At 57.5% G+C, this 23397-nt stretch overlaps 3 protein-coding genes across 11 annotated transcripts; all 3 read right to left on the minus strand.

Moving 5' to 3' along the window:
* Positions 1 to 1015: 1015 nt before the first annotated feature.
* KCND1 (potassium voltage-gated channel subfamily D member 1) lies at positions 1016 to 7142 on the minus strand. Its single transcript, XM_069108203.1, has 6 exons — positions 6435 to 7142; positions 5107 to 5906; positions 3410 to 3656; positions 3165 to 3263; positions 2625 to 2890; positions 1016 to 2284 (listed from the first exon to the last, which is right to left on the minus strand). Exons 1-6 carry the CDS (start codon positions 6768 to 6770, stop codon positions 2014 to 2016), a joined length of 2019 nt encoding a protein of 672 aa, XP_068964304.1. The 5' UTR covers positions 6771 to 7142; the 3' UTR covers positions 1016 to 2013.
* A 660-nt stretch (positions 7143 to 7802) lies between these two features.
* Positions 7803 to 16274, minus strand: GRIPAP1 (GRIP1 associated protein 1). 5 transcript variants are annotated; one of them, XM_069108206.1, is made up of 25 exons: positions 15959 to 16274; positions 15210 to 15276; positions 14995 to 15056; positions 14687 to 14713; positions 13933 to 14040; positions 13755 to 13854; positions 13435 to 13631; positions 13286 to 13333; positions 12891 to 12922; positions 12746 to 12793; positions 12567 to 12666; positions 12411 to 12488; positions 12146 to 12238; positions 11895 to 12029; positions 11708 to 11803; positions 10959 to 11171; positions 10617 to 10730; positions 10447 to 10524; positions 10219 to 10371; positions 10024 to 10123; positions 9655 to 9785; positions 9273 to 9392; positions 9096 to 9189; positions 8801 to 8955; positions 7803 to 8587 (listed from the first exon to the last, which is right to left on the minus strand). In XM_069108206.1, exons 1-25 carry the CDS (start codon positions 15998 to 16000, stop codon positions 8489 to 8491), a joined length of 2490 nt encoding a protein of 829 aa, XP_068964307.1. In that variant the 5' UTR covers positions 16001 to 16274; the 3' UTR covers positions 7803 to 8488. The 5 variants fall into 5 exon arrangements, with proteins under 5 accessions (XP_068964307.1, XP_068964305.1, XP_068964306.1 ...); XM_069108204.1 differs by having other exon boundaries at positions 13701 to 13854; positions 15959 to 16272; XM_069108205.1 differs by lacking the exon at positions 13286 to 13333 and having other exon boundaries at positions 13701 to 13854; positions 15959 to 16273.
* A 194-nt stretch (positions 16275 to 16468) lies between these two features.
* On the minus strand, positions 16469 to 23003 carry TFE3 (transcription factor binding to IGHM enhancer 3). Of its 5 annotated transcripts, none has more exons than XM_069108214.1 (10): positions 22985 to 23003; positions 20477 to 20590; positions 19887 to 20175; positions 19289 to 19513; positions 19083 to 19187; positions 18617 to 18734; positions 18274 to 18330; positions 18092 to 18167; positions 17366 to 17642; positions 16469 to 17105 (listed from the first exon to the last, which is right to left on the minus strand). In XM_069108214.1, exons 3-10 carry the CDS (start codon positions 20112 to 20114, stop codon positions 16749 to 16751), a joined length of 1443 nt encoding a protein of 480 aa, XP_068964315.1. In that variant the 5' UTR covers positions 20115 to 20175; positions 20477 to 20590; positions 22985 to 23003; the 3' UTR covers positions 16469 to 16748. The 5 variants fall into 5 exon arrangements, with proteins under 5 accessions (XP_068964315.1, XP_068964314.1, XP_068964311.1 ...); XM_069108213.1 differs by lacking the exon at positions 22985 to 23003 and adding an exon at positions 22598 to 22904; XM_069108210.1 differs by lacking the exon at positions 22985 to 23003 and adding an exon at positions 22137 to 22540.
* Positions 23004 to 23397: the final 394 nt, after the last annotated feature.

Raw genomic sequence — 23397 nt, forward strand, 5'->3', positions numbered from 1 at the left:
CTCCCCTTCCATTCTCCGCCCCGTCCCCGTCGCGCATCGTGGGTAGGGTAGTGGACGGGGCGGAGAGTGGGGTGGGGTGCTATAAGTCCGGGCTCAAGCCCCATGTCCCGTCTCCACGAGCGGCGGAAGTCATGAAGTCCTTTGCGATTTCCCCGGCCCGGGGACTGAGGGGAGGCGTAGTGGGAAGAGAGGGCCATCCCCCCACAGGAGCCTGCCCCTCCCTGACTGGCGAGTTGCCACAGTGCGTCTCCCACGTGCCGCCGTATCGTCACTTCCGTCCCTTGTCTCTCCTCCCCCCCCCCCCCCCGCCCTGCTTTCCCGTCACCCCGGCTTTGCCGGGCCCCCGACCGAGAGCATCGCCCCTCCGCTCTCCTCTCATTGCTCAGCCTTGCCTGTCAGTCAAACGAGAGGCTCTCTCCGCTCGCGCTCCCCCCCTCGCCCCGCCCCACCACTTCGCCAGCTCGTCCCCTCACCGCCATTCCGGAGCGCAACTGCATTCAGCGGTCCATGCTGCCCCCTACTGGTAGCCGACGTCTCTATGTCCCACCACTACCTCGAACTCCTGGGGCTGCGGGCTTTTCTCTCAGTCTGCCAGGCCCCCTCCAGGTCGGTCGGACTCGGCGCCCATCCCATCTTGGGTGCCAGCCAGTCTCGATTTTCCTTTGCCTGCCAGAACTTCCCTCCCCGTCCTCTCGGAATTTAACAAAACCATCCTCATTTCCTCGCTGAACTTTCTAAAATTGGCAGCAACCTGGGCTCTGCCTCCTAGACCTCTCTCTCTGGGTGGGTCAGCTAGGGCGCTTTGGTCCATGCTTTTCTACCATCCTTTGGACTGGAATGGCAGGGGAAGCAGGGATCAGATCATCATCAGGTCAGACCATCTCCCAGAATGGCAAGCTGGGACCCAGACTGGGAAAGAGAATGGCTGGTGGAACCCAACTCAAGCCCTTTGTGATGTCATCTCATATTGCCCCAACCCCCCCACCCCCGAATCATGGACCAAGGTCTCCATTGGTTTGTGTATGGGTTTTTATTGGTTTAAATTGCATCCAGTAGGCCACTGGCTTCAAGCATGGGGCAGGTGGGGAAACCTGAGACGTGCCAGGAGAGAGGCAAGCAGGTAGGCAGGCAGAGAACCCCAGCAGATGGAGGGACCTTAGAGCAGCTCCTCCTCCTGATGTGGTGCTCTTAGTTATCTCACCAAGAATTCAGCTGGATCACAAGATTCTCCACGGCAAACAGCCAGGTCATTGAGAGGAAGGGAAGGGGGCCACCAGAAGGTGGGATGTTGGGGCTCCCTTCCTAGGGAGCTGAGCTTGTGGCACCAAGACCTTGCTCTTCTTTCCACACCTGAGAATGATGATTCCCCCTCCACCTTCTTCCCCACTCAGTCACCCCAAAATCTCTACCCATTCACCAAGGACACAGCAGTCTGGTAACGTTTCCTAGGTTGAAGCTCTGAGGAGACATCTCCCGGTTAGCCTCTACTAGCCCAGGTGGTGACACATCCCCAGAGGTGCTAAGCAAGCAGATTTGCCCCTCCCAAGATACCCAGGGCCTCCTGCCACCATGTCAGTAGGTGAAATATCCTGGAGACAAAGGATGGAGAAGATACAGGCCCAGACCTGAATTCGCCTGACAACTAGGCTCCTTTCCCAGTCAGTGACAGGTCCTAGGAATAGGTAAGCCATGGGGAGACCCCAAGACTCACTTTTCGCCACACCAGCTGGTGACCAAGAAGAGGGGATGTGGGCGGAACTATGGTTCTCACAACTGGCATTTGGGATTAGAGCACCTCCCAACCCCCACTCCACTATCCCAGGAGATTGTCCTGTTCGGGGCAGTGGAGGAGATCGAAGAGGGGCTGAGACAGGTCCCACCACTCCCAGTGCGCCCCGCATCTACCTCACACTTTGCCCCCTCCAAATATGGCTTTGGAAACAAAACAGGGAGATATTTTAGGTAGGGAAGTGATGCCCCAAAGAAGGGGTCAAGCCCCCCCCCCATCCCCAATCACAGGGAGGAGATTTTGACAGTGTTGTGGAGAACATCAGCAGGGCCCAGGCTAGAGTTCCGGAGGGCCCCCCTGGTACTGCTGCTGCTGCTGCCCCCAGAGAGTCTTCCAGGCCCTTCCCCACTGGCACTGGCAGGCGAATGTGGCCGGCTCTCATCTGGGGTGTTCACTGGGGGGGTGGGGATGCTGATGATGGCTGCCACCAAGTCCTGACTGTCACAGTTCAGAGTCAGACTGTCATGAGTCTTGGCATTGAGGCTGGCTCGGCTACTAGATAGAAGCAGAAAGTGAGAGGGAGTCCTTTGGTAGAATCTAAGATCTGCAACCCAGCTGTTAGGCCACCTCAGGGAATTCAGTCTAACCCCCAAGCTTCAATTTCCTTATCCATAAAATGGGAGGGGCAGGAGGAGACTAAAAGAGAACTGAGACCCTGGGCTGTGAAAGGATGAGGGGGTGCATTCCATTGTGTGCAGGGCTGTTAACTTTTGTTCTGAAGTCTCATGTTGGTGGGAGCTGGTTGCCCAGTGGGCAAGGGATTGGATTCAGCTTTATTTGCACCTGGGGCACCAAATGTTCACTTCCTAGCCCCAGGTAATAGAGGCCATGTTACCTCTGGGCTCCAGGGCTGTGGGGCCCAGCAAGAGTTTCCAGCTCCTGCATGCTGCCTCGGCTAACAGAGGCTGTGGAGTTGGCCAATCGGATGGCCTGGCGCTGCTTCGTCCGTCGAGGGCAGCAAGAAGAGATCAGTCTGCTGGTCTGAGCCCTGCTTCCCATGACAGCTTGGGAAGACACAGAAGTGCTGAGGCTGGTTCGGCCGCCCAGGGAAATGACTCCTAGTGCCTCACTGAAGGTGGCCTCATCTGTGAACTCATGGGACTGGGGGGAGGGGCGGGGGAGAGGCAGGCAGACAGAGAGAGGGAGGGAGGAAAGACAGAGAGAGGAGAGTCAGCATGAGGGGGCATTTAGAGCCCTAGAGGTTCAGGGAATGGCAGGAAGGACCCAAGGAAGGGACATGGAGAGACCCGCCAATGGGCCAAAAGCCTGAGCAGGCACACAAGGATAGAGCTGCGTGGGAAGCACTCAGGATTCCAGAGGTGGCTCTTCAGGAGTTGGGAGGGGCAGCATGGACACAGACAGGGAAGGAGCTCACCGTGGTCTTCTCCAAACAGTGCAAAAGATGATGGTGCTGCTGTTCAAAAGCTGAGCGGCTTCTTGTGCTCAGTGTTGGCCTTTGGGCGCCATCTTGGTCCTAGGGCACAGAGGCAGCAAACCCTCAATCCTCACCCTGCTCCTGTTGCCAGTTTTCACAGCCCCTGTGAGGAGGGGCTGCAGTGGTGCTAACCCAGTGCAGAAAGGCCTTTCCCTGCATCCCCACCACCCAAGACAGCACCCCACCTCCAGGCCTCTGTTGCGCTTGTACTGAAGGAAGGCTGTCGTGGTCCCACTCTTGGCCATCCGGATCCTTGCCAGTCGCACCTTCTGCTGGGCCCGGCGCTTGTCAGCGCGCTGGTTCTGATGGTAGATTCGGCTGAAGTTGGAGACAATGACAGGCACCGGGAGGGCAATGACCAGCACCCCGCTGAGTGAGCAGATGGAGCCAAAGATCTTTCCGGCGATTGTGCTGGGTACCATATCCCCGTACCTGCGGGCACACACCCAATGCCGGATTTGGACTCTTCCTCGGCCCTTGTGGAAGGAGCCCCCATTAAAGACTGCTCAGGGCAGAGTCTCAAAGACTACAAAGCTACAGCAGGATTGCCCTAACCTGAAACCTAAATGTGCTCAGGAACAGATGGGGGAATGGTGATGGAGGCCCTGGTGCCCTCTTGGGATGGGGCTTGTGATGTCCAGGTGTGAGCCAGACATGTTACAGAGTGGAAAAACAAAGCCCACATTGCAGATGACCACTTCCTCTGGGTCACATAGGAAGCAGCAAAATCAGGCCTTCAGTCTCCCTCTGGGCCTCAGCTTCCCCCTCTACCCCGATGCTGCTATCCAGCTCTGAAATGCCACAGTGGAGCAACAGGCAGGCTCCTGCAGAGGCCCGGGATCCACTCTCCTCAGACAGGCCCCTTGCTCTCTCTATGACAATGAAGAGCTCTGCATCATCACCAATGGGATCCTTCTGATTCCTGCTCTGCCAGAATCATGTGAGTGCCTGCCTGGTAACTCCCAGGTGACCTGGGCCAAGTCCTTTACCCTCTTTGTGCCTCAGTCTACTTCTGGAACCCCCACTTTGGACCTGTGCACTTTGAGAATCTCTGAAGACAGACAAAATTGGGAAGGTTTGGAGGACCTGATAAAGCAGAGGAATGAGTACTAGAAAATCAAGACAAAGCACTTGGCAAGCCTTGGGAGGCCAGAGCAGTGCAGCATGTGTGTGCAGTTCCAGAGGGCTGACATGGAAACAGACTCAGGATGCACATTGACACCTACATTTTTGGACATGGGGATCTGGCTTGTTTGACTCTGCACATTTGTCATGGGAGTTTCCCTTTCTTTTTCTTAATCATTCAGTGGGGAGGGAGAAAAAGAAATACTTATTAATTGAAAGAAAATAAAATTGATCTGGAGGGGAGAAAAAAAGAAATCAAGGCACTCTTACTGAGAAGCATTATGCCACCTGGATCCCCTTAACTCTCTATGTGACCCAGAGTAAATCCCTCAGTGACTCTATTTATTCCTCTGGCTAAGTGGCTCCTAAGCCCCCTTCTGTAAGACCAAGATTTGCTAGCTTGGTTATGATGCTATCTGCCTTCCCTACAGTGACTCCTCCCCCCTCTCATGCTGTAACAAAAGGGGGTTGGGCCCCTAAGAACATCTCAAAGTTCCCTTCAGGTCTGGAGGCTCCCTTGGAGAAATGGGCCCCTGTATGCTGGGTGACTTCCAGTCAGTCTCTTTTCCTCCTTCAACCTTGGTCTTGCCCCCATTCTCCATCCTTCTGACAAAGAGAAACAGAATGGAAGACTGGATGTAATGTGTTGGCCTTGGAATTAGGAGACATGAGCTCCAATTCCTCCATAGGCCCCCCCCCCCATAACATGGAAACTCTAATCACAGCTGTCGATTTCCTTTCCGTTCAAGTCACTTACCCAAGAGTGGTCATAGTAACAATGGTGTACCAGAAGGCAGCTGGGATGCTGGTAAAGTTGGTCTTGCTGGTGCCCTTCTCAGCATAGAACATGACAGTGGCAAAGATGATGATAGCCATGGTGAGGGAGAAGAGGAGAAAGCCCAGTTCAGAAGCACAGCTCTTAAGTGTGTAGCCCAGAATTCGAAGGCCCTGTGAGTGCCTGGAGAACTTGAAGATTCGGAAGACGCGGAAGACACGCAAGGTCACAAAGGCCCCAGACAGGTCGTCATTCTTGGGCACGAAGAGCCCGATGTAGTAGGGCAAGATGGCTACAGCGTCGATGAGGCTCATAACACTGCGGAGGAAGCGGCCCCGGCTGGGGGCCGCAAACAGCCGCAGGAGGTACTCCCCGGTGAAGATGAGCACACACGCTGTGTCCATACAGAAGAAGGCCAGAGGGAAGCGGTCCCCGCAAGGCTCCTCCCGCCAGCCAGCCCGGCCACCAGCTGCACATGGGATGGTCTCCACCACGTTGGCGATGACAGAGACAGCGATGAAGAAGCCTGTTACATAGTAGAACACCAGTGCCATGGTGCTTGTATGTGGGTTCTCAAAGGCTCGCCATAGGCGCTGGCGGAAGGGGCTGCCAGGAGGCAGGGCCCAATCAGCCCCAGTCCCTCCAGGTCCCCCCAGCTCGGCCTCCTCATCCTCCGCCAGGCGTTCAGCATTCTCTTTCTTTCGGTCTCGGTACTCTTCCAGGCAACAGTCACCAATGAGCTCTGGCACTATGCCATAGAACGCCAACTCCTCATCAAAAGCCTGAGGGATAGGAAGGGACTAGAGAGGAGAAGGGGCAAGGGGGCAACTGCCCCTTTTAGTGTGCCCCCCCCATGCTAGGGAGGAAGCATCCCGATCTCCTCCTTGACCTCTGATCATTTTCTCTTTTTGGGAGGGTGGGCCGCGGCTGCGAGCCACTCTGGGACTCCCTGACCGCCTAGCAATAATCCTGAATTTTTCTCTCTACCCTGAGTAGAAGCCTGAGACTGACCCACTCCACTTGCAGCCAGGAAACCCCATCTGCCTCTTATTTTCTCGGGCTGCCCAGAGAGGGAAAAGAAGGAATCTGAGTGGAGCCCCAACCCTTTGGTAAGAAAATACCACCCTTGTCTACATCCATTGACCCACCCTCTCTGCTTGCCCCAGGGGAGCCATGAGGTCTTTCTCAGAGTCCTGCCTGAGGCCTCAGACATTCTGTTCCCTTGGCATGCCACCCCCACCCCCCAGCCCTTCAACTCTGTACATTGAGGCAAGCGGTGACCTTCCCTCCAGCAGTCCTCTCGGGCTCACCTGGATGCACTCCTGTCTGGGACAGTGGAGGCGCCCAGTCCTGTAGAAGTTCAGGACGTGCCTGAACAGGTCTGGGTCCCGGTCAAAGAAGTACTCGCCAGAGTCCGGGTCAAAAAAAAATTCCTTTTCCGAGCTGCCCAGCAGCGTGTCCGGGTAACGGTCCAGCGTGTTCTTCCAGGTCTGGAAGCGTCGCCCACTGACATTCACCACCAGCACCTCGTCACTGCGGGCCTCACACCCCTGGGGGGCAGCAGGCAGGGGCTGCTGAGCTAGGGGGAGCCAGCCCACAGCAGCTGCCCTGGCGAAAGGAAGCCAGGTCGCTACCCCAGCTGCCATTCTCCAAGTACCTAGCCCTGCACAGGCAGGGCTGGGCACAGGCTACCAGGACTGCCTGCCCAACTCAGGAGGACATCTGCCTTGGAAACACCAGGCTGCAGCTGCAGGATGGAGGCTGAGGTGGTACAGGCCCAGAGGCAGACCAGACTGACAAGAAAGAGGAGGAAGAAAGGCTGCGTGCCAGGGGAGGGCTAGGGAGGAAAAGGGGGTCTGAGGAGTAGAAGCAGGGCTGAGGCAACCTGGGGGGTACCAGAGAGCCAGCTGGAGCTGCAGATATGGGGCCTGAGCGCTGGCAGGGGAGGGGGCTGGCTTGGAAGGGCCAAGGGACAGGGATATGACGAGGGGGGCTTAGGCCAACTCAAAAGGAATTTGTCCGGGGGGGGGGGGGAAGGGACTGCTAGGGGCCAAGTGGCGGCCAGTGCTGGGATGGGAGTAGGGAGTGAAGCTCTGGGGCTGGGGCTTGGCTCTGCGCAGGGGAGGAGACTGGGGTTAGGGGGCTGGGCCTTGCGGGGCGGGGCAGCAGCAGGGACTGGGGTCTCCCCACAAGCTGGGGATGCAGTGATGGCTGCAGGGAGGATCCCCTTCCACTGTGCCCTCCCAGGCCTAGCCGGTCCTGCTGTCTTCTCCTGGCCCCTCCTTCTGCTCCTCCCTGGGGGCGGGGCAGGGGTGCTAGGGCTCCCCACTGCAGCAGCCCTCCTGGCCCAGCAAACAGGAGGCTGGAGGAAAGGAGGGAGGGGCCGCGACACTCGTGAGGCGCTTTCCTGGCTACCAGCCCCCAAGCGTCCATTCTCTCCTAGGGGGGAATCCCTAGCTGGGGGGGGGAGGTCAGTACCTAAACCTGCCAGCTCCCTTCCCAGAGTCTAACCCAGTTCCCCACTGCCCATTCCTGAATGCCAGCCGCCGCCGCCTCCTCTTCCCGAGCAACGATGCGCCACCCCCACTTCCCCACCACTCCTCCTAACAGCCAACCAAGCCCTTCCTCCCTTGGTCCCTAGGGTCGGAGCTCAGCAGCACTTAGCTAGAAACAGCTCAGATGGATCAATGGGCAGGAGGGAGCCATCAGAGTCTTTAATAGGCTTTGGAGGGAGGGAATACAATTTCTGCAGACGGGAAGGGAGGCAGGGAGGTCGGTGTTTCGGTCTGTGCTGGGGCCGGGAGCTGTCCCCATTGAGTCCCAGACACATAACCCACACATTCTAGATAATCTGGGGCCAGGTTGTTTTCCCTAGCTCTTCTAAAAAACGGGAGTTCATACACAGGACGAATTGGTTCCTTCCTGCAAAATGTAAAGGGAAGCCATGATGGCCTGCCAAAGGTCTGCCCCAAGATGAAGGGGGAGGTGGCCTGTTAGTCCAAATGAGGCCAGTGAGGCACCACCCTCAGGAGCCCCAGGCTACCCCATCTAGCCCTGGCCGCTCAGCAAATTAAGAGACAACAAGATTTTCAGGCAAGGAGAGGAAGGTAGGACATTATTCTTTCAGGGAAATAGGGCCACACAAATGAGGATCTTGACAGAACACACAGGCACAGTACAGCACGTTTGGATTGCGAATCTCTTTCCCCACTTCTCCCACCCCCCCACCCCCAAAGTGCAATAGCCACAGTGGGCCAGGAGACATAAATAGAGTCATGCACAGGGACAGATGCGGGCTGGGGGGCCCTGGTTAGCCTGGGCCCCCTGCCCAGGCTGGGCCAGCCGGCTGGGCTGCATCTTGTCCTCAGCTTGTGTCTCCAGAAGATACAGGAGGGGAGGACTCTGCACCCCCAACACACTCCTTGCTGAGTCTCACGATTTCCTGGGAGAGCACTTCCATGTCCTGGGAGCACAGGGATGAAGACACAGAAGGCATGGAGGTAGAGTCAGACCCCCCTCACCCCCACCTAGCACTGCTCTGTGCCCTGCCCCACACCCCCAACACTCCTGGGCATCTGGGCCTAGCACTGCCATGGAGAAGGGGGCAGGGCAGGGTCCTCCAAGCCTCCGCCCAGAGGGGCACCACAGCAGGGGGCCAAGCCCACCCTCTGCACACCTTGTGTAGGTGCATGTTTTTAGTGAGCTGCTCCTCCAACATGTTCTGAAGCTTCTTGTTCATCTCCCGGAGGTTCTCATCCCCCGGCTTCACCAAATCCCGAAGGACACTGCCCAGGCCACTTCTGTCCGTGTGGCCTGAAGGGCCGGACACATCTGGAGGGGTGGGCAGGGAGTGAGCCTTGGGCTTTGGGCTCTTCCCACCCCCCACCTCCAGACCTAGCCATGGACCCACAAGGAGCCAGAGTAAGAAGGAGGGACAGTGGGGGGTAGGGGGGAGCGGCGGCGGAGCTGACCAATGCGGCTGTCCATGACATAAGTCTCAATGATGGCACTCTTCCGGCACAGGTCCTCAGCCATTGAGGCACTGCTGACTTCCAGGTGCTTCACCTGTTAAAGTCCAGAGTCACAAAGGTCCTCCCAGGCCCAGCCTAGACCCACTGTCCCTCCCCTTGAAGGCCCAGGGTGGGCACCTTCTCCTCCAGCATCCACTTCTCTTGCTGAGTCTCTGCAAGCCGTTCGAAGAGCTCAGCCACCTCTTCGTCTGACAGCTCTGCCGCTCGGGCTGGGCCTGGGGGGCTCCCTGAGGATGACTAGAGAGGGCCATGAGACCTTGGGCTTCAAAATCCCCACAATCCCTCCCCACTGGTCCCAGGGCCCAGCCACATCTGACAAAGATGTCATCCAGGCCTGAAATCTCTGCCAAACAAACTTTCTAAGCCCGTGGTCTTTTTGGGCTTTTGTCTTCTCAGTGTAGATGAGGCTAAGCTTCATCTCGTGTGAGCAGGCCAGGGCTGGGCCACTGGGCTGCCTGCCCTCCCACCCACCCTTCCTTCTCCCTAGGACTCCCTGTACCCGAGCAGGGCCAGCTGAGCCCTCTTTCTCCCGAAGGACCTCCCGGTAGCTGAAGGAGGAGACACTGCTGCTGTCACCGGTTTGTGCCCGGCTGGGTGAACTCATCTCTGACAGTACTAGCTCCTCAAAGCCTGGGGGACAGAGGGAGAGAGGAAGGAGGCCTCAGTCCTCACTTGCTGCCCACAGGAGACATACATACATTCACTCCTACTCATCCTACCCCCAAGGAGAAACAAAAGCCTGCAGCCCATCCTCCCAGGCCACTGGCAGCCAGGAGCCAAGAGTAGGAGAAGGAGCAGGAGCAGGGCCCTGGGGCCTCTCTCTCCAGCCCGTTCCCACGTGCAGGTGCCATCTGGGGCTCCTGCTCACCCGAGCGACTCTTGCTGTTGGTCAGGAGCTCCTGGAGCCGCTCCTGAAGCTTGTCAGCCCGCTTCCGCTCTAGCTGCAGCTGCCGCTTCAGGTCCTTCAGCTTCGGAAGGGGACACAAGGAAGAGGGTGCTCAGAGGGCAGTGCTGCTGCTCACCCACAGACTCTGGGACCCACCGTCCCAGGCTGGCTGCTCACCGCGGCACTCCCCTTCTTCTCCAGGATGCGCTGCCCGGCTGCCACATCCTTCACCTCCTGCTGTAGCCGAGCAATGGTGTCCAGGTGGCCGCCACACAAGGCCTCTGCCTCCTGCAGTCGGCCCTCTGCTGCCTGCATCTCCTCTTCTTTCCTCTAGGGACATCAGGAGCTATGAGCCCAATGGGCTGGGCTGGCTAGGCCCCGCACCTACCTCAGCAGGGGACCCACCTGCAGCTCAGCCTTATGGCGCTCCTCTTCCACTCGCAGGTTGTCCTGGTGTTCCTGATGCTGTTCCTCCAAGGCCTCCTACATATGAGGAGGGCAGGCCTGAGCACAGCCAGCCCAGGCTGCTAGGGTCCACAAGGTAGGCTGGGGGGCAGAAGGGGGCTGTGCTTCACCTCAGCCTCCTTCAGGCGCCGCTCAAACCAGCCCTTGGCTCCTTCCATTGACTGCAGCTGGGTCCGTAACTCCTCCACTATCTGCTGTAGACTTTCCAGTTCTCGGGTCCGAGCCTTGGGGAGATGAGTCCTGGTCACAGCTGCCCTCCCTTCTGCCAACTCAACCAGGCCCACATAGAAAAGTCCCTGTCCCTGCCTACCTCCATTCTGCCAATAAATTCCAGTGGCTCCTAGGGCTTAAGGCCCACCAACTTTTGTTCTTCACAGGGTGAAGGCCCTTCCTTCTCAGTTTCAAGATCTTTTTGCTTCCCCCCTCCTCCAGGAGAATAAGGAAGGCCTTACCTTCTCTTCCCTGATCTGGGCCCGGAGCTCTTCCTCCTGCCGACGCCGGCCATCGTGGAGCTGCCGTAGCTCCCGCTCATAGCGAGCCCGCACTGCCAGCACATCCTTTTCCGCCTGCAGCCTGGCTGAGCCCAGTTCCTCCTTGTGCCTTGACTTTTCCTGCAGTGCCTCAGCTGCCACCTCATCCAGAAGGGCCTTCCTCTTTTCAGCACTCTGTAGGACACAGCTAAGCTAGGCTTCTGAGGCCCCAGGACCCCAAATGCACCTTGTGGACTTTAACAGAAAGGCAACATGCTAGGCTGGTGGCTTCCCAAAGGCAGCTGACTACCATCTCCTCTCGACCACCTTTCCCAAAGAAGATTACGAAGAAGCTTTGTCAGCTGCTCGCACGTTCTCTGGGCCAAAAAGAAAGCCCAGGGAATCGGGCCCACTGGCTTTGGGGGTCACTGTGCTCGCTGGCCATCCTTTGACCACCATGAGACTGGCAAAAATGGAATATAACAGCTTCCCAAGAAAGTCTGCCATTCCCTCCAGTCCAAATGTCCCGAAAGGGCCCTAAACCAACTAAGACCAGTCACTGGAAAACCAGAGCTGATTCCAAAGCCCACATCAGGGCCCTGAAAACCCTAAGTGACCTGCCAGACCCTCAGGATTTCCCTACAGTCTGAAAGAACATTCTGGAGAATTCCTGAGGGCTTTGAGGAAGGTAGCCCCACCTCCAGAATAGAGCAGCCTGAACTTCTGCTCACCTTCCGGGCCTCCTCCAGCTCCTGGCTGACATGATCTTTCTCCTGGCCCAGGACCTGAAGCTGTTCCAAAAGTCGTCCATTCGCCCGGAGAGATTCCTGAGCAATGTTAAGGAGTATTAACTAACTGGACCCCCAAAGTATGGCCCTAGATCAAGGGAGAAAAGGGAGGCAGGGAGTCATTCCTCACCTGGAGCTGAGAACGTAGGTCATCTCTCTGGCCTGCCATGGCCTCAAACTCTGCCTGGCGTTGCTGCAGCTCAGTGGCCAGGCCTGCAGTCTGCTCCCGCAAGGCACACAGCTCCTGGGTCTTGGCTGTCTGGATCTGAGAGGGCCCCAGGGGGCACAGGGGCCTAAGAGGGCCATCCCATGGATACCAAGACAAAGAGCAAGGGGGGAGGGGGAGGGAGAGAGCACACACCAAAGGCAGAGTCCCAATACCTGCTCTAGGGCAGCCAGGTTGGTCCGCAAGGCATCATTTTCTGCCAACAGTGCCTGTACCTGCTCCTGTGAGCCTGCGCTTTGGCAGGCTGCCTGGCTCCCCAGAAGTGCCAAGCCCAGGAAGAAGACAGAGGGATCCAGAGGAAGAGAAAGAGAAAGAGAGACACCCAAATACACAGAGACTGTGTAGAGATGAGGAAGACCAGGTGCCAGGTTTTCCCAAGACCTGCTTTTTGCCAACAGAGAGAGCACCCTCAAGCCATACCTGGTCCTGCAGGGCCCGGAGGGCGCTTGCATGGTCCTGGCGCTCAGCTTGACATTGCTCCTTTAGCTCAGCTAGGCTCTGGATAGGGTAGGGCAAAGCAAAGTCAGAGAGCTGGGCTCTCTGGCTAACTCCCCCTCCCCCCTAACCATGGCCAACCTGGTTGGCTGCCTGAAGCTCCTGGTGCAACTTCTGAGTCTGGACTAACTGGGCTTTGAGATCTGCTTCCTGATGCTGCCGGAGTTCTTCAATTTTATTCCTGCCAAGGGAGAGGATGGTGTACTCTGGCCTAGCCCCTTGTGCCCCTCAGCTCTCCCAAGGCACACCCAGCCCCATACCTGCTGTCATTGTATAAAGCCTCCTTCTCTGTCTGCAGACGGAAGAAACTAAGCAAAGAAAGGAGAACAAAGTGGGCTAGGCAGCTTCAGGAGCCTCTTCTGGGGCCCTCCCTAAAGGCCCAGCTCTCAAGGGGTCCCCAAGTACCTCTCCTGTTTCTTCTTTAGCTTCTCCGACAGCTGTGGGATGGAAAGGCCACGGGTCTCAAGAAATGATGAAGCCAACATAAGGGCCAGAGAATGTCGGGAAGCGAAGGAACAGAGGAGAGCAGGGAGATGAGCCTAGGTCAGGACTAGGCAAGGGACAGGCTACCAACTACTGGCAAGAGAGCCATGAGAGCTAAAACCCAGGTCCCTCCCACCCACCAAACTGGAAGGGATGCAGGGAGAAGGGGACAAAGACGAGAGACCAGAGAAGCTAGGCTCCTTGTTACAGTGCCATCGAGCCAAAATGGTTTGGTGCTGGGAAAGGGAAAAGGAGCTCAAGTGCCAGGGAAACTGAGGCCTGAGCCTCCTGTCACAAGAGGCTGGGCAAAATCCCACCTTGGCTACCTCCTCCTGCAGCTTTGCTGTCTCTGCCTGCTTCGAGCTCTGTAGACAAATGCAGACCCCAACAGACATACAGGGTGTACCTGGTGATCTGAATTCCCTGAGGACCATGGCTACCACCTCCCCCCAGCCCTGAAACCTACCTCAAGCCCCTGCAAACGTTCCCGTAGTAGCCTCTTCTCCTCCTTCTCCACTTCCCACTTCAGTTCAGCCTCTGCCAACGGGGGTGGAGCTACGGGGCCTCCTGGAGGGTCCCCACAGCCCCCCGCCTCATCCTTCCCAGCAGGCCCTGGCAGGCCTGGGGAACCCGTCTGTTCTTTCTCATAGCGTTCCTGCAGAGCTGAGCAGATGCAGGGGGCTGAGTCCCTGCCTCCTCCTGCCACCACCCTTTGGGAGCCCGGGATTCTACCTGTAACATTTCTCTGGAGGGCGGTGTTCTCTGCCTGCAGGCGCAGAAGCTCACCATCCATGGGGCTGCAGGCTGTGCTCGGAGACTCTGGACCCACGGAGCCCTCCTTCAGCTGCTGGTTCTCCTGCTCCAGCTGCTCAATCTGCGCACAAAGCTGAAGGACAAAGAAGGCCCTTTAGATCAGCACTGAGCACCCAAGGCCCCTCCTCATCCCCACCAGGGACCCCCAGACCTTGCTGAGCTCCTGAAGGAGCGTGCTGTTCTGCAGCCGGAAGTCATCTTCCTGACTGTGCAGCTTCCCCTGCAGCATCTGGTTCTCATTGAGCAGAACTTCCATCTCCTAGGACACATGTGCACAGGAAGGAAGGAGCATTGAACATGTAAAATACCACATAACCAACATCAAGGGATGAGAGAAATTACAAGGTGGGGGGGGAGATAGAAGAAGGGAGAGAGTGGGGAAGAAGAAAAGAGAAAGGGGAGGAGAAGATGAAGAGAAACAGAGACAGAGCCAGAGAGCAAGCAAATGCCATTCCTCTCAGCGATCTAAGGGATTCACTAGTCCTTTTTGTGAGTCCCTGCCATTGATATCTACAGGTGTCCTTTGTCTATAGTCTTAGTCTATAGTCCTTAGTCTTATAGCCCTATGAGCTCTTCCTATACCTTTGATTTACTTGATGAGGTTGAATGTTAAAGGGACCTGCAAGGAAGTAGCTGGTGGTAAACTTTCCTCCAGAAGAGAGGGAAGACTCAGGAATCCCAGAATCTCAAACCCAGAAGAATGCTTAGAGATCGACCTTGTCCAAACTCCCTCACCCTCTTATATTTTACTGATGAGGGAGACTGAGGTCCCAGAGGGGCCAGAGCCTGATCTGTCACATAGTGAGTTTGAGGACACAGGTTTCTTTTCCAAGTAAGAGCTGAAATCACCTTTGTCTAACCAGTCCCCAGAGCTGCCCAATTCCTACCCTTCAAGTCCTTCTCACCTGAGCTTTCTTGCTCTTGCTCAGGGCCTATGAGATAAGAAAGAGAAAAAAAGAAAGAATGGTCACAAGAGAAATCACTATGCAATAAGAATGGGGGAAGGAGCCAGTATAAGGGAATGGGAAATGAAGCAAAAACTTGCGGGGGGGGGTGGGGGGAGGAAGGAGACTGAAGGAAAAACCAGTGAGGGCAGGGACTAGGGAAGAGCCACTGGCGGGGTTAAGTGGGGAGAGGAGGGGAAAGGGGGAGTAGAGTGACTGAGTGAGCTGGCTGGAAGGATGGCGAGAGAAGTGGAGATGATCCTGGCCACCTTCTGGGCTCGAGCAAACTCCTTATCCAGGAACACAATTCTCTGCCGGAGGGAGGTGAGCTCTGAAGAAGGAGAACAGGCATGGCTGTTGGCTGCCTCGTCCCACAGCAGCAACATAGCTCAGAGATGGCGCTGCTGATTCCCAGCCTCGGCCTCTAGCTAGCTCCATGTCCCCCTCCCCAGCCCCAGCGCCCCCTTTTCCCCTGCAGTCTTACCAACACCATTTTTTCTCAACTCGTCTGACAGCTGATAGTTCTGGGTCCGAAGCTCCAGTAGCTGGGCCTGGGGGGGGGGGGGGGGGTCTCCCTTTTTCTCAATAGCACCTCTTCCCCCCCTTTATGGTTTTCACTTTTACTCCCCCCCCCCCCCCGGAATTCTCTGCCCTCCATCCCTTTGAAATCAGCACAGCAGACCCCTTCCCCACCCGTTGGTGGGCAGGGACTTGTCTGGGGTCACAGGGAAACCAAATGGGGGGGGGGGGAACGGGAGGGGCTCTCAGGTCTCTTTGGGACGCTCTTCCTCCAGAATTGGAAAACACCTTTTTTTGCACGGATCTGTAGCCCCTTCCGGTCCCATGGGTCCTCCCACCCCCCTCCACAGCCCTCCTCGGACCCCTATTGGTTCTTCCTGTCCTCAGTGCCCTCCTGGACCCTGCCTTCCTCTGACGGTCACTGCGCGCTCCGCCTCTAAGTGCTTCCTTTGAATTCCTATTGGTCGGCCTTCCGTTCAGAGCCCTGCTGTGCCCGCCCTTGCTGAAACCCTATTGGCCCCTCACTCGCCAAGCCCTGCCGGCCCCGCCCCCAGAATGTCCCTCTCGTAGCATTAGATTCCGCTCCCCTCCCCCCCAAGCCCCTTACGTGTTCCTCCAGCAAAATTCCTAGACAGCCTCCCGCCCCCCTTCCAGCCGGTACCCTGAGAACCCTGCCTAGCCCTCCCCGGGCCCCCGCGCCTCGTCTCTAGGCACCTGCATCCGTTGGAACTCCTCTTCGGAAAGAGCCTGCGCCATGTTCCTAGTTCCCCCCCCCCCCTCCACGGCCACCGCCTCCGGCGCCGTTCACGCAGGCGCAGTCGTCACAGTGGGGTTACGACTCCGGGAAGGTGGGACGCTACCAATGGCAGGGGGTGAGAAAGGGAAGGGCGTTGCGAGAAGAGACGGATGAAGAAGACGGATTCGTTGTCTCTCCCTTTTCCCCCGTCTACTCGGCTTTTAGTGGCTCCCGGCGGGAAGAGAGGGTGCTGGGAAGGCCGACGTCTCTGTACGCCGGAAATTCCGTCGTACCCTCCCCCTGCCCATCCTTTATACCGGGAGGGGAGGGAAGACCGGAAGTAGCAGGTCAGGCTGTGGGCGCCGCGGCTCACTAATCGCCAATGCTTCCAATCCCAAAAGGGCTCTGGGATGGAGCGCAGCGCGCCGCACTCTCCAGCACCCTTCCCTCCCACCATTCCGAAAAGGATGCAGCCGACTGCAAAGCGCTTTAACAAAGATGAGCCATGTTTTATTGTGTCTGCCAAGAGAAGCGGAGCCCGCGGGCCGTCACACCCCCCCCCCCCCGAACCGCGGTCCAACCTGCAGCCTGGCAGCCCCTGGGGTCAACGCGGCAAGGGCCGCGGGAGGGGCGGAGAGGAAGGAGGAGGCATCCCTTCTTCCGTCCAGGCCCCGCCCCCTCTCGCTAGCCGCCGGGAGGGGGAAGTGGGCAGGGACGGGTGGGAACGTGTGCGTCTGCACCCGAGAGCTCCCGGGAGGCGGGGCTTCATCAGGACTCTTCCTCCATGCTGAAACTGCTCCGCCGGCTGCTGCTCCCCTTGGACTGGGCCGGGGAGACGGAGGAGAGCAGGGGATCGGTGGCGGCCCGAAGAGGGGACAGCCCTGCTCCCGGGCTCGGGCCCAGAGCTCCGGCTGCCGCCGCCTCCTCCTCCTCCATCAGAATGTCCTCCAGGCCGAGCTGGAAGGGATCTTCGCCCAGCTCCCCCAGGGGATCCCCGGCAAAGTGCAGATCCAGGAGAGCTTCCGGCGGGGGTGGCAGGGGGGGCGGGCCACTGCACTCAGCTGGTTCGGCCTTGGGGGCAGGGGATAAGGGCAGGCCGTGGATCTGGGCTTGGAGTTCCAGCTCCTGCAAGGGGCACAAAGCTAGAAGGAGGACTCGGGAGCTGCCACCCCCTGCCCCCAAAGCGTTTGCAAATTTTCAGATGTTGGCATCTTTGTTCTGCCCACCCTCAGAGGAAGGGCCTACAGTTACCCCCACTGTGCAGATAAGGAAATTGAGGGAGAGGCTGGTTAGGTGAATTGGCCATGATCACGAACCTAGGGTCTGAAGCACCAGTGGAAGTCCCACCTTCGAGCCCCTGTGCACCACCTTCTCTTGCTCCCTACCTCAGCACTCCCCAGGGAGAAGCCAACATCCTGAACTCCACAAGTTTTCTTCTCTCCCACATCTCCAAAAGCCATGTTTCCCCTCCCCTCCCCCTCTAGAGGGAAAGGAGGGGAAGTGGGCGGGCCCACCTGGACCCTGAGCTGCAAGCTTCTGTTGGCCTGCTCCAGCACCCGCTGGCGGCTCTCCAAGTCCTTGGCTCTCTGCTGCTCCTTCTGGAGTTTTCGGATATAGTCCACTGAGGCCTTGAGTATGGTTCCCTTGTTCAATCGAATTTCCCTAGGCCATGGAGCAAGGAGTCTAAGAATGGGTGCCCAGGTCTCTACCATTCCCCTCCCCCCAGCTCCTAGGCTCTGGGAGGACCAATAGGAAGGCTGGCACTGCTAGAGGGAGACTGGGCAGAGCTGGAACAGCAAACACTGACTAAAGAAACCCTCTTTTTACAGAGAAAGGGAAGAACATGCTGAAGGTCACAAGTAGCAGTCAGGATTCAAACCCGGATCTTGCCTCCAAATCTCCTGCTCTCCTTCAGCACCCTAGTTTTCTCCTCTGAAATGAGTAGATATTTTCAGGTTCCAGCACTCATTTCATGGATGGAGAAAAGCTACTGGCCCAGGGAGGCTTAGGGCCTTTCCTTGGGGCACATATCCTGGATTAAAAGGAGAAAATCTCACCCCAACCCTGAGGAGCTGCCTTGCAGAGCCATTCCCATTCCTAGAAGGACTCACGGGTCACTGGACTTGGGGATCAGGGTGCCCAGCTCCTTGATCCGGTCATTGATGTTAAACCGTCTCCGCCGCTCAACTGAGAAAAGGGTTAGAAGCAGAGCCATGTGGTCTGTCTGTAAGGGAGCCAGCCCTTGAATCCCGGGCCCCAGGAATCCCTAGCCCCAGTCTCCCCCAAGGCTCACTAAGGTTATGATTGTCTTTCTTCTGCCGCTCCTTCAGAAGGGCCTTTGCCTCGTTTTCTGCAGGGAAGGGAGAGAGAGAAGCCAAGTCAAAGAAGGGGGCCACTGCCCCCTCCCTCCCATGGCCCCTACCCCACCTCTTCCCAGCTCCCAGCCCAGTTTGTCCAAAAACATTGGCCTCCAATTCCCCTCCCAACAGCCACCCAATTGTAATCTGCACCAGATGTTTCCAAATCTCCCCTGTACCCCAACCCTGGAGTCCCCGCTACTTGGGTCATGGCTCCTGGAGTGCTGGACTTTCTAGCACTGTGAGGAGAGGGAAGACTGGGGGAGGAGAACAGCTCACCAGAGATCTCCTGCTTGATACTGGTCAGCTCAGCAGGGCAGGAGTTGCTGACAGGGACAGCTGGGGTCACGGCACTGGGGCCACTGTATACATCCAGCAGGTTCCCAGAAACGGGCAGCTTTTTTTCGGGGGGGGGGTAGGGATGAGACTTACCAGGTCTCCCCCCCACCGAGTTCACCCTCTATCTGCCCCCACAAATCCCTGGCAAAACTCTGCAACATCTTAATCTTTCCATCTCCAAAAGGAGCCCTTAAAGGGAATATTGGAATCCAAATGACAGGGTCCCCAGTCTCCATCCCGGGGGAGCAGGGGGCACCCGTGGGAGAGAGGCATGGTATTAAAAGGGCACACTAAAATTCCTCCTGTCATCTGACTCCTTTTGTCCTGACCAAACCAGGGCCTTTGCTCTTAAAGCAAACATCCCCATAGCCCTCCTCCCCATATCTTGGGCACGTGTGAGGCTCACTGTGCTTGGGAGCTGCAGTCCCCCAGGGCCTCCGGGCAGGTAGCCAAGCATCTCATCATTGTAACTAGATTCCAGGCTGATGATCTCATCAATCACATCATCAATCTAAGAACCAGAGAGGAAACCAGGTAGCAGGGGAAGTTTGACTTGAGCTGGGTACTCTGTCCAGGGCCTGGGGGAGGGGGGGAAGGGGGAGAGAGGCTTACCTCCTTTTCTGAACTGGAGCCAATGTTGAGAAGGGCCATGGGACTATTGGGGGCACTTCCTGCAGCTGGCTGGGCCCTCTCAGCTGAAGTGCCCTCGGCAGGTGGTGGTGTCAGGGCCTGAGAAGCCAGCTTGGGGCCAAGTGTAGTTGACAGGTACTGTTTGACCTGCTGGCGCCTGGCCTGCTGCAGGTGGTAGCGGGTGGGGTTCTCTAGGTGTGTCTGGACCTGGGAACAATCAGGGTACTAGAATCCCCAGGCCCCAGCCAGCCTATGTTCTCATAGAGACTTGGAAGTGACTTCAACCATGGCCTCTTCTCTCATCCTTTCATTTTAGGGTCAAGAATTGAGGCTCAGAATTAGAAAGCTGCTTCTTTAGAGCAGAGCAAGCTCAGAGCTGTCAGGGATGGAAGGGCCCTTCAAAGCCCAGCTAGGCCAGGCATTTTTTGTCTTCTTTGTAGCTTGGCCCCTTCTCAGAAGTTTCAGTTACAAGTGAGTAAAAAGCAAGGTTACTCTTGTCATCTAAGCCCCAAACCAATCTCTGCACCAAGCTAATCTCCTCATTGGACAGCCCAGAGATGAGTCGGAACACAAGGCTCACCTTCAGCACCTCCACTGGCACCTGAGCAGAGGCTGGCCGAGTAAGCCCCACCCCAGCAGATGGGCCACCAGGGCTGGCCCCGACCACCACCGAGATGGCTGGGGATGCTGGAGGGGCTGGCCCGCTAGGAAAGGTGGCCGAGGCTGCCCGCTCTCGCCGTTCCCGCTGCTCTTGCTCTTGTGCTTGGGCTCTCATTAGCTGCTGGCGGAGAAGGATCCGTGAAGACATGACTAAAGATGGTGAAGCTGGAGGCTGTGCAGAGGCTGCCGGGGCTGCCTGGGAAGGGAGGCTAGGAAGGAAACGAGAGACAGGAGTGCTGGCTGACAGGCAGACACGAGGAGTTGGGACTCCCTGTGGGAGCTAGGGAATTGAGCAATGAGAGACAGGGACAAGAGGGACAAAGATTTCCCAATCATACCCAGAACACAGATGACTCAGCACATTCTTTTTCAGTGCCCAGGGAGGGACAGACAGAAGAGGGGGAGCCTGGACCCCTGGTGGTCTGAGGTCATGGAACAGGGGACCTAGTATTGAAAATATGGAGGGATGGGCCAGAGGTCACAGAGCATGAGGAGTGGGTCCCTTGGTACCTGGAATGGAGGGGCTGACTCTTCAGCTCATAGAAGCTATCTGGGGTCAGGGATAAGGCGTTCTCCAGCTCAATGTCGGCCACGATCCCTGACTCAGGGAGCAGGGAGTTCAGGCTACAAGGAGAACAGGTGGATATTGCGGGGGTCATATGATTCCCACCTAACCCCTCCATCCCCAGTTCTGGCTCTCACAGGTACACAGGGAATCAGCCTTTGGTCATCCTGAGTGTGACAAGAGTATCCTTCCTGTTCTGTGGTTGTAGAAAGAGAGTTTGGCAAAGGGTCAGGAATAGGTTCACTATGGGCATGTTGTCTTCCCTTTGACCGGGAACTCCTTGAGAGCAGGGACTGTCTTTTGTCTCTGTATTGCCATCGCTTAGCCTTAGCACGGTGCCTGGCACTTAATGTTTACTGACTGACCTAAGAAAAAAGTCAGGGAGAAAGTCAAACTTCTGGGAACCGAGAAGGATTTTTGAATAGGAAAAAGCCAAAGGGAGCAAAAGTTCAGGGCACTGGAAAATACTTGAGAAATCATGGGAACTAGAGCCAGAGGGACTCGTAGGACTAAGCAGGAGGAAACAGGCTCGGAGTGGCCAGCTGATTTGCCCAATGACACAGAGCTGGAACATCCACAAGAGATGGGGGACTTGAAAGAAGGACCAGGAGCTGAATAAGGAAACAGAGAAGAGGGGGATGAAATGAGGGCAAAGCAGAGAGTTCACGCTCGGGGGATGGGCCAGGGGAACAATGTTAGACTTAGAAACTGAATCCAGAAGGGGTTTCTGGCTCCAACGAGCAAGGCCCTTGGAGCACCCCAACTTCTTAGCACATCCAAGAAGAATCAATAAAGAAATGAGATGTAGGTCTCAACGAGTTATTACAGGAATGGAAAAGAGGTTTCAAGAGCTAAAGAAACGTTCAGGGACTGGAGCCAAGCTGCTCTACTCTAGGATGGAGCCAGAGAAGAGACAAATTAGGGGTGTGTGTGTGGGGGGGGGTTTAAGCAAAATCCAAATGACATGGAGAAACACGGGGAGCATTGGAAGGTAGCTTCAGAAGTGGGAAGCTAGAACAGATAAAACACCTTCTAACTTTCTTACAGTCAAGATGGGGGTGGGGATGGCTAGAAGAGGCCAGGAAAACTAAGCCCCAAAACAAAAACCATGCAACAGGAGCCAAGTCGGCGCCCTCCCTTCTTTTCTTGCCTCCCTCCCACAGGTCCATTTCCAGGAGGAGGAGTTTCCTCGAAGGGGGAACACTCAGACTCTGGAGAGAGGGGAGAACGGATGGGGGGGAGGGGGGAGATTAAGAGATTAATCCAGGAGTTCCAACAGCGCACCGCGCGAGGAGTGACTAGTACAGGCTCTCAAGCCAGTTTTTGCCATTTCCCAGGCCGCTGGGTCCCTTTGTACAAAGTGGGACTGTCTCCCTTCCCGAGGCCAAGGGCCTTCCTAGACTCCCGTTCCCCGACTCCTTCTTTCTCCCAAGGCCTGGAGGAGCCCCCGAGACTCCACGGCTGCCCCCTCTTTGGGCCCCAACCTCTGGGTTGGGCCCCGATTGCAGATGGGCTAAGTGACCCTCCACATCGGAGGGGGGGGGACACCCGCCCCGCCCTCCTGGAGATAGGGCGCTAGAGCCCCAGTCCCGGGTCCCCTCCGACCTGAGCAGAGAACCCGAGCTGCCGCCGCCGCCGCCGTTTCCGGAGGGCCCTCCGGGCCGCCGCTCCTCCAACAATACGAAGACGGCGGGGGCGCCGGCGGTCCCCCGCGCTCCAGGCCCAGCGCTCGAGGGCTCCGCTGAGTCCCGGCCCGGCTCCGCCCCAGACACCGACATGGGCACCGACATGGACGAGGGCGTTGACAGAGGCGCCGGCGGCCGCGGGATCGTTCAGTCCCTCAAGAGCCGCCGGTCGCCATCGGCGCCAGCCCGTCGGCCAGGAGCCGAGCCGAGCCTAGCGGAGCCGACACGGTCAGGGGAAGGAGGAGGAGGCGGCCTCAGGCCTCCTCCGGGCGCCGGCGTCAGCCACCCAGGCTGGGCCCTGACTCATCGCCAGCCCGCCCCCCCCTTCCCCCCCCGCCTCTCCGTACCGGGGGAACGCCCCCGGAAGTGACGAAAACTCACGCAGCTGATTCCAGGGCCAATCACCGTACGCTAGTGGACTAAGAGCTTGTCCCCAGGAAACTAAGTAGTCCTCGCCCCCTTCCCTCGGCAAGGTACCGGAGGTGGGCCTATGCGAGAGGGGCCACGCCCCCTCGCTGTTCCTGTCTTAGCCCCAGATCAAAGAATCCCGTAGGCACCGCCCCCGACTTGTGACGTAGTAGAGTTCACAGGCGTGTGTACCCAAAGGCACCACCTCCCCTTCTCATCCCACTCCTCAAGCAGGATCACACACACACACACACACACACACACACACACACACACACACACACACACCCGCTCTCTCTTTTCTCCTCTCTCCCCCTCTCTCCCTCCCACCAACCCCAGTTCGGAGGCGGGGCTACGTACCTAAAGAGAAGGATACATCTTGCAACTGAGCAGCACCCAGGCCCCGCCCCTGCCCCGCTCCTCGCCCCCCCTTTCCCCTAGCCACTGTCGGCGTTACGCACCGGCACCTCCCCCTCCGGGTGGGTCTGATTTACATGCGGAGTTACGACAAGCTCCGCCTTCGCCCGCTAACTCTAAGTCCCTAGCGAGCAAGAGCTCCCGCGTGATTTCGCGAGAAAGGCTCGGGGCATCGCTCCCCCCAACGTGACGTGATCTGCTTCTTTGCCTGTCATCCTGTAGTTCTCGTCGCCGTTGGCCCTTTCCCTTGGGTGGCCCCTCTCGTGGGCTTTTGGCTTCTTGGTTGGTCCCGCCCTAGGAGCGCCCCAAAACCGGGCCTCGGATCCCCACCTCTTAGCTTGCCTAGCGCCTGCCGT

Source organism: Petaurus breviceps, unplaced genomic scaffold (assembly GCF_028583685.1).
Source record: "Petaurus breviceps papuanus isolate PSGF00001 unplaced genomic scaffold, PetGlider_PUasm1.0 90333, whole genome shotgun sequence".
In the NCBI taxonomy this organism is placed as follows: domain Eukaryota; kingdom Metazoa; phylum Chordata; class Mammalia; order Diprotodontia; family Petauridae; genus Petaurus; species Petaurus breviceps.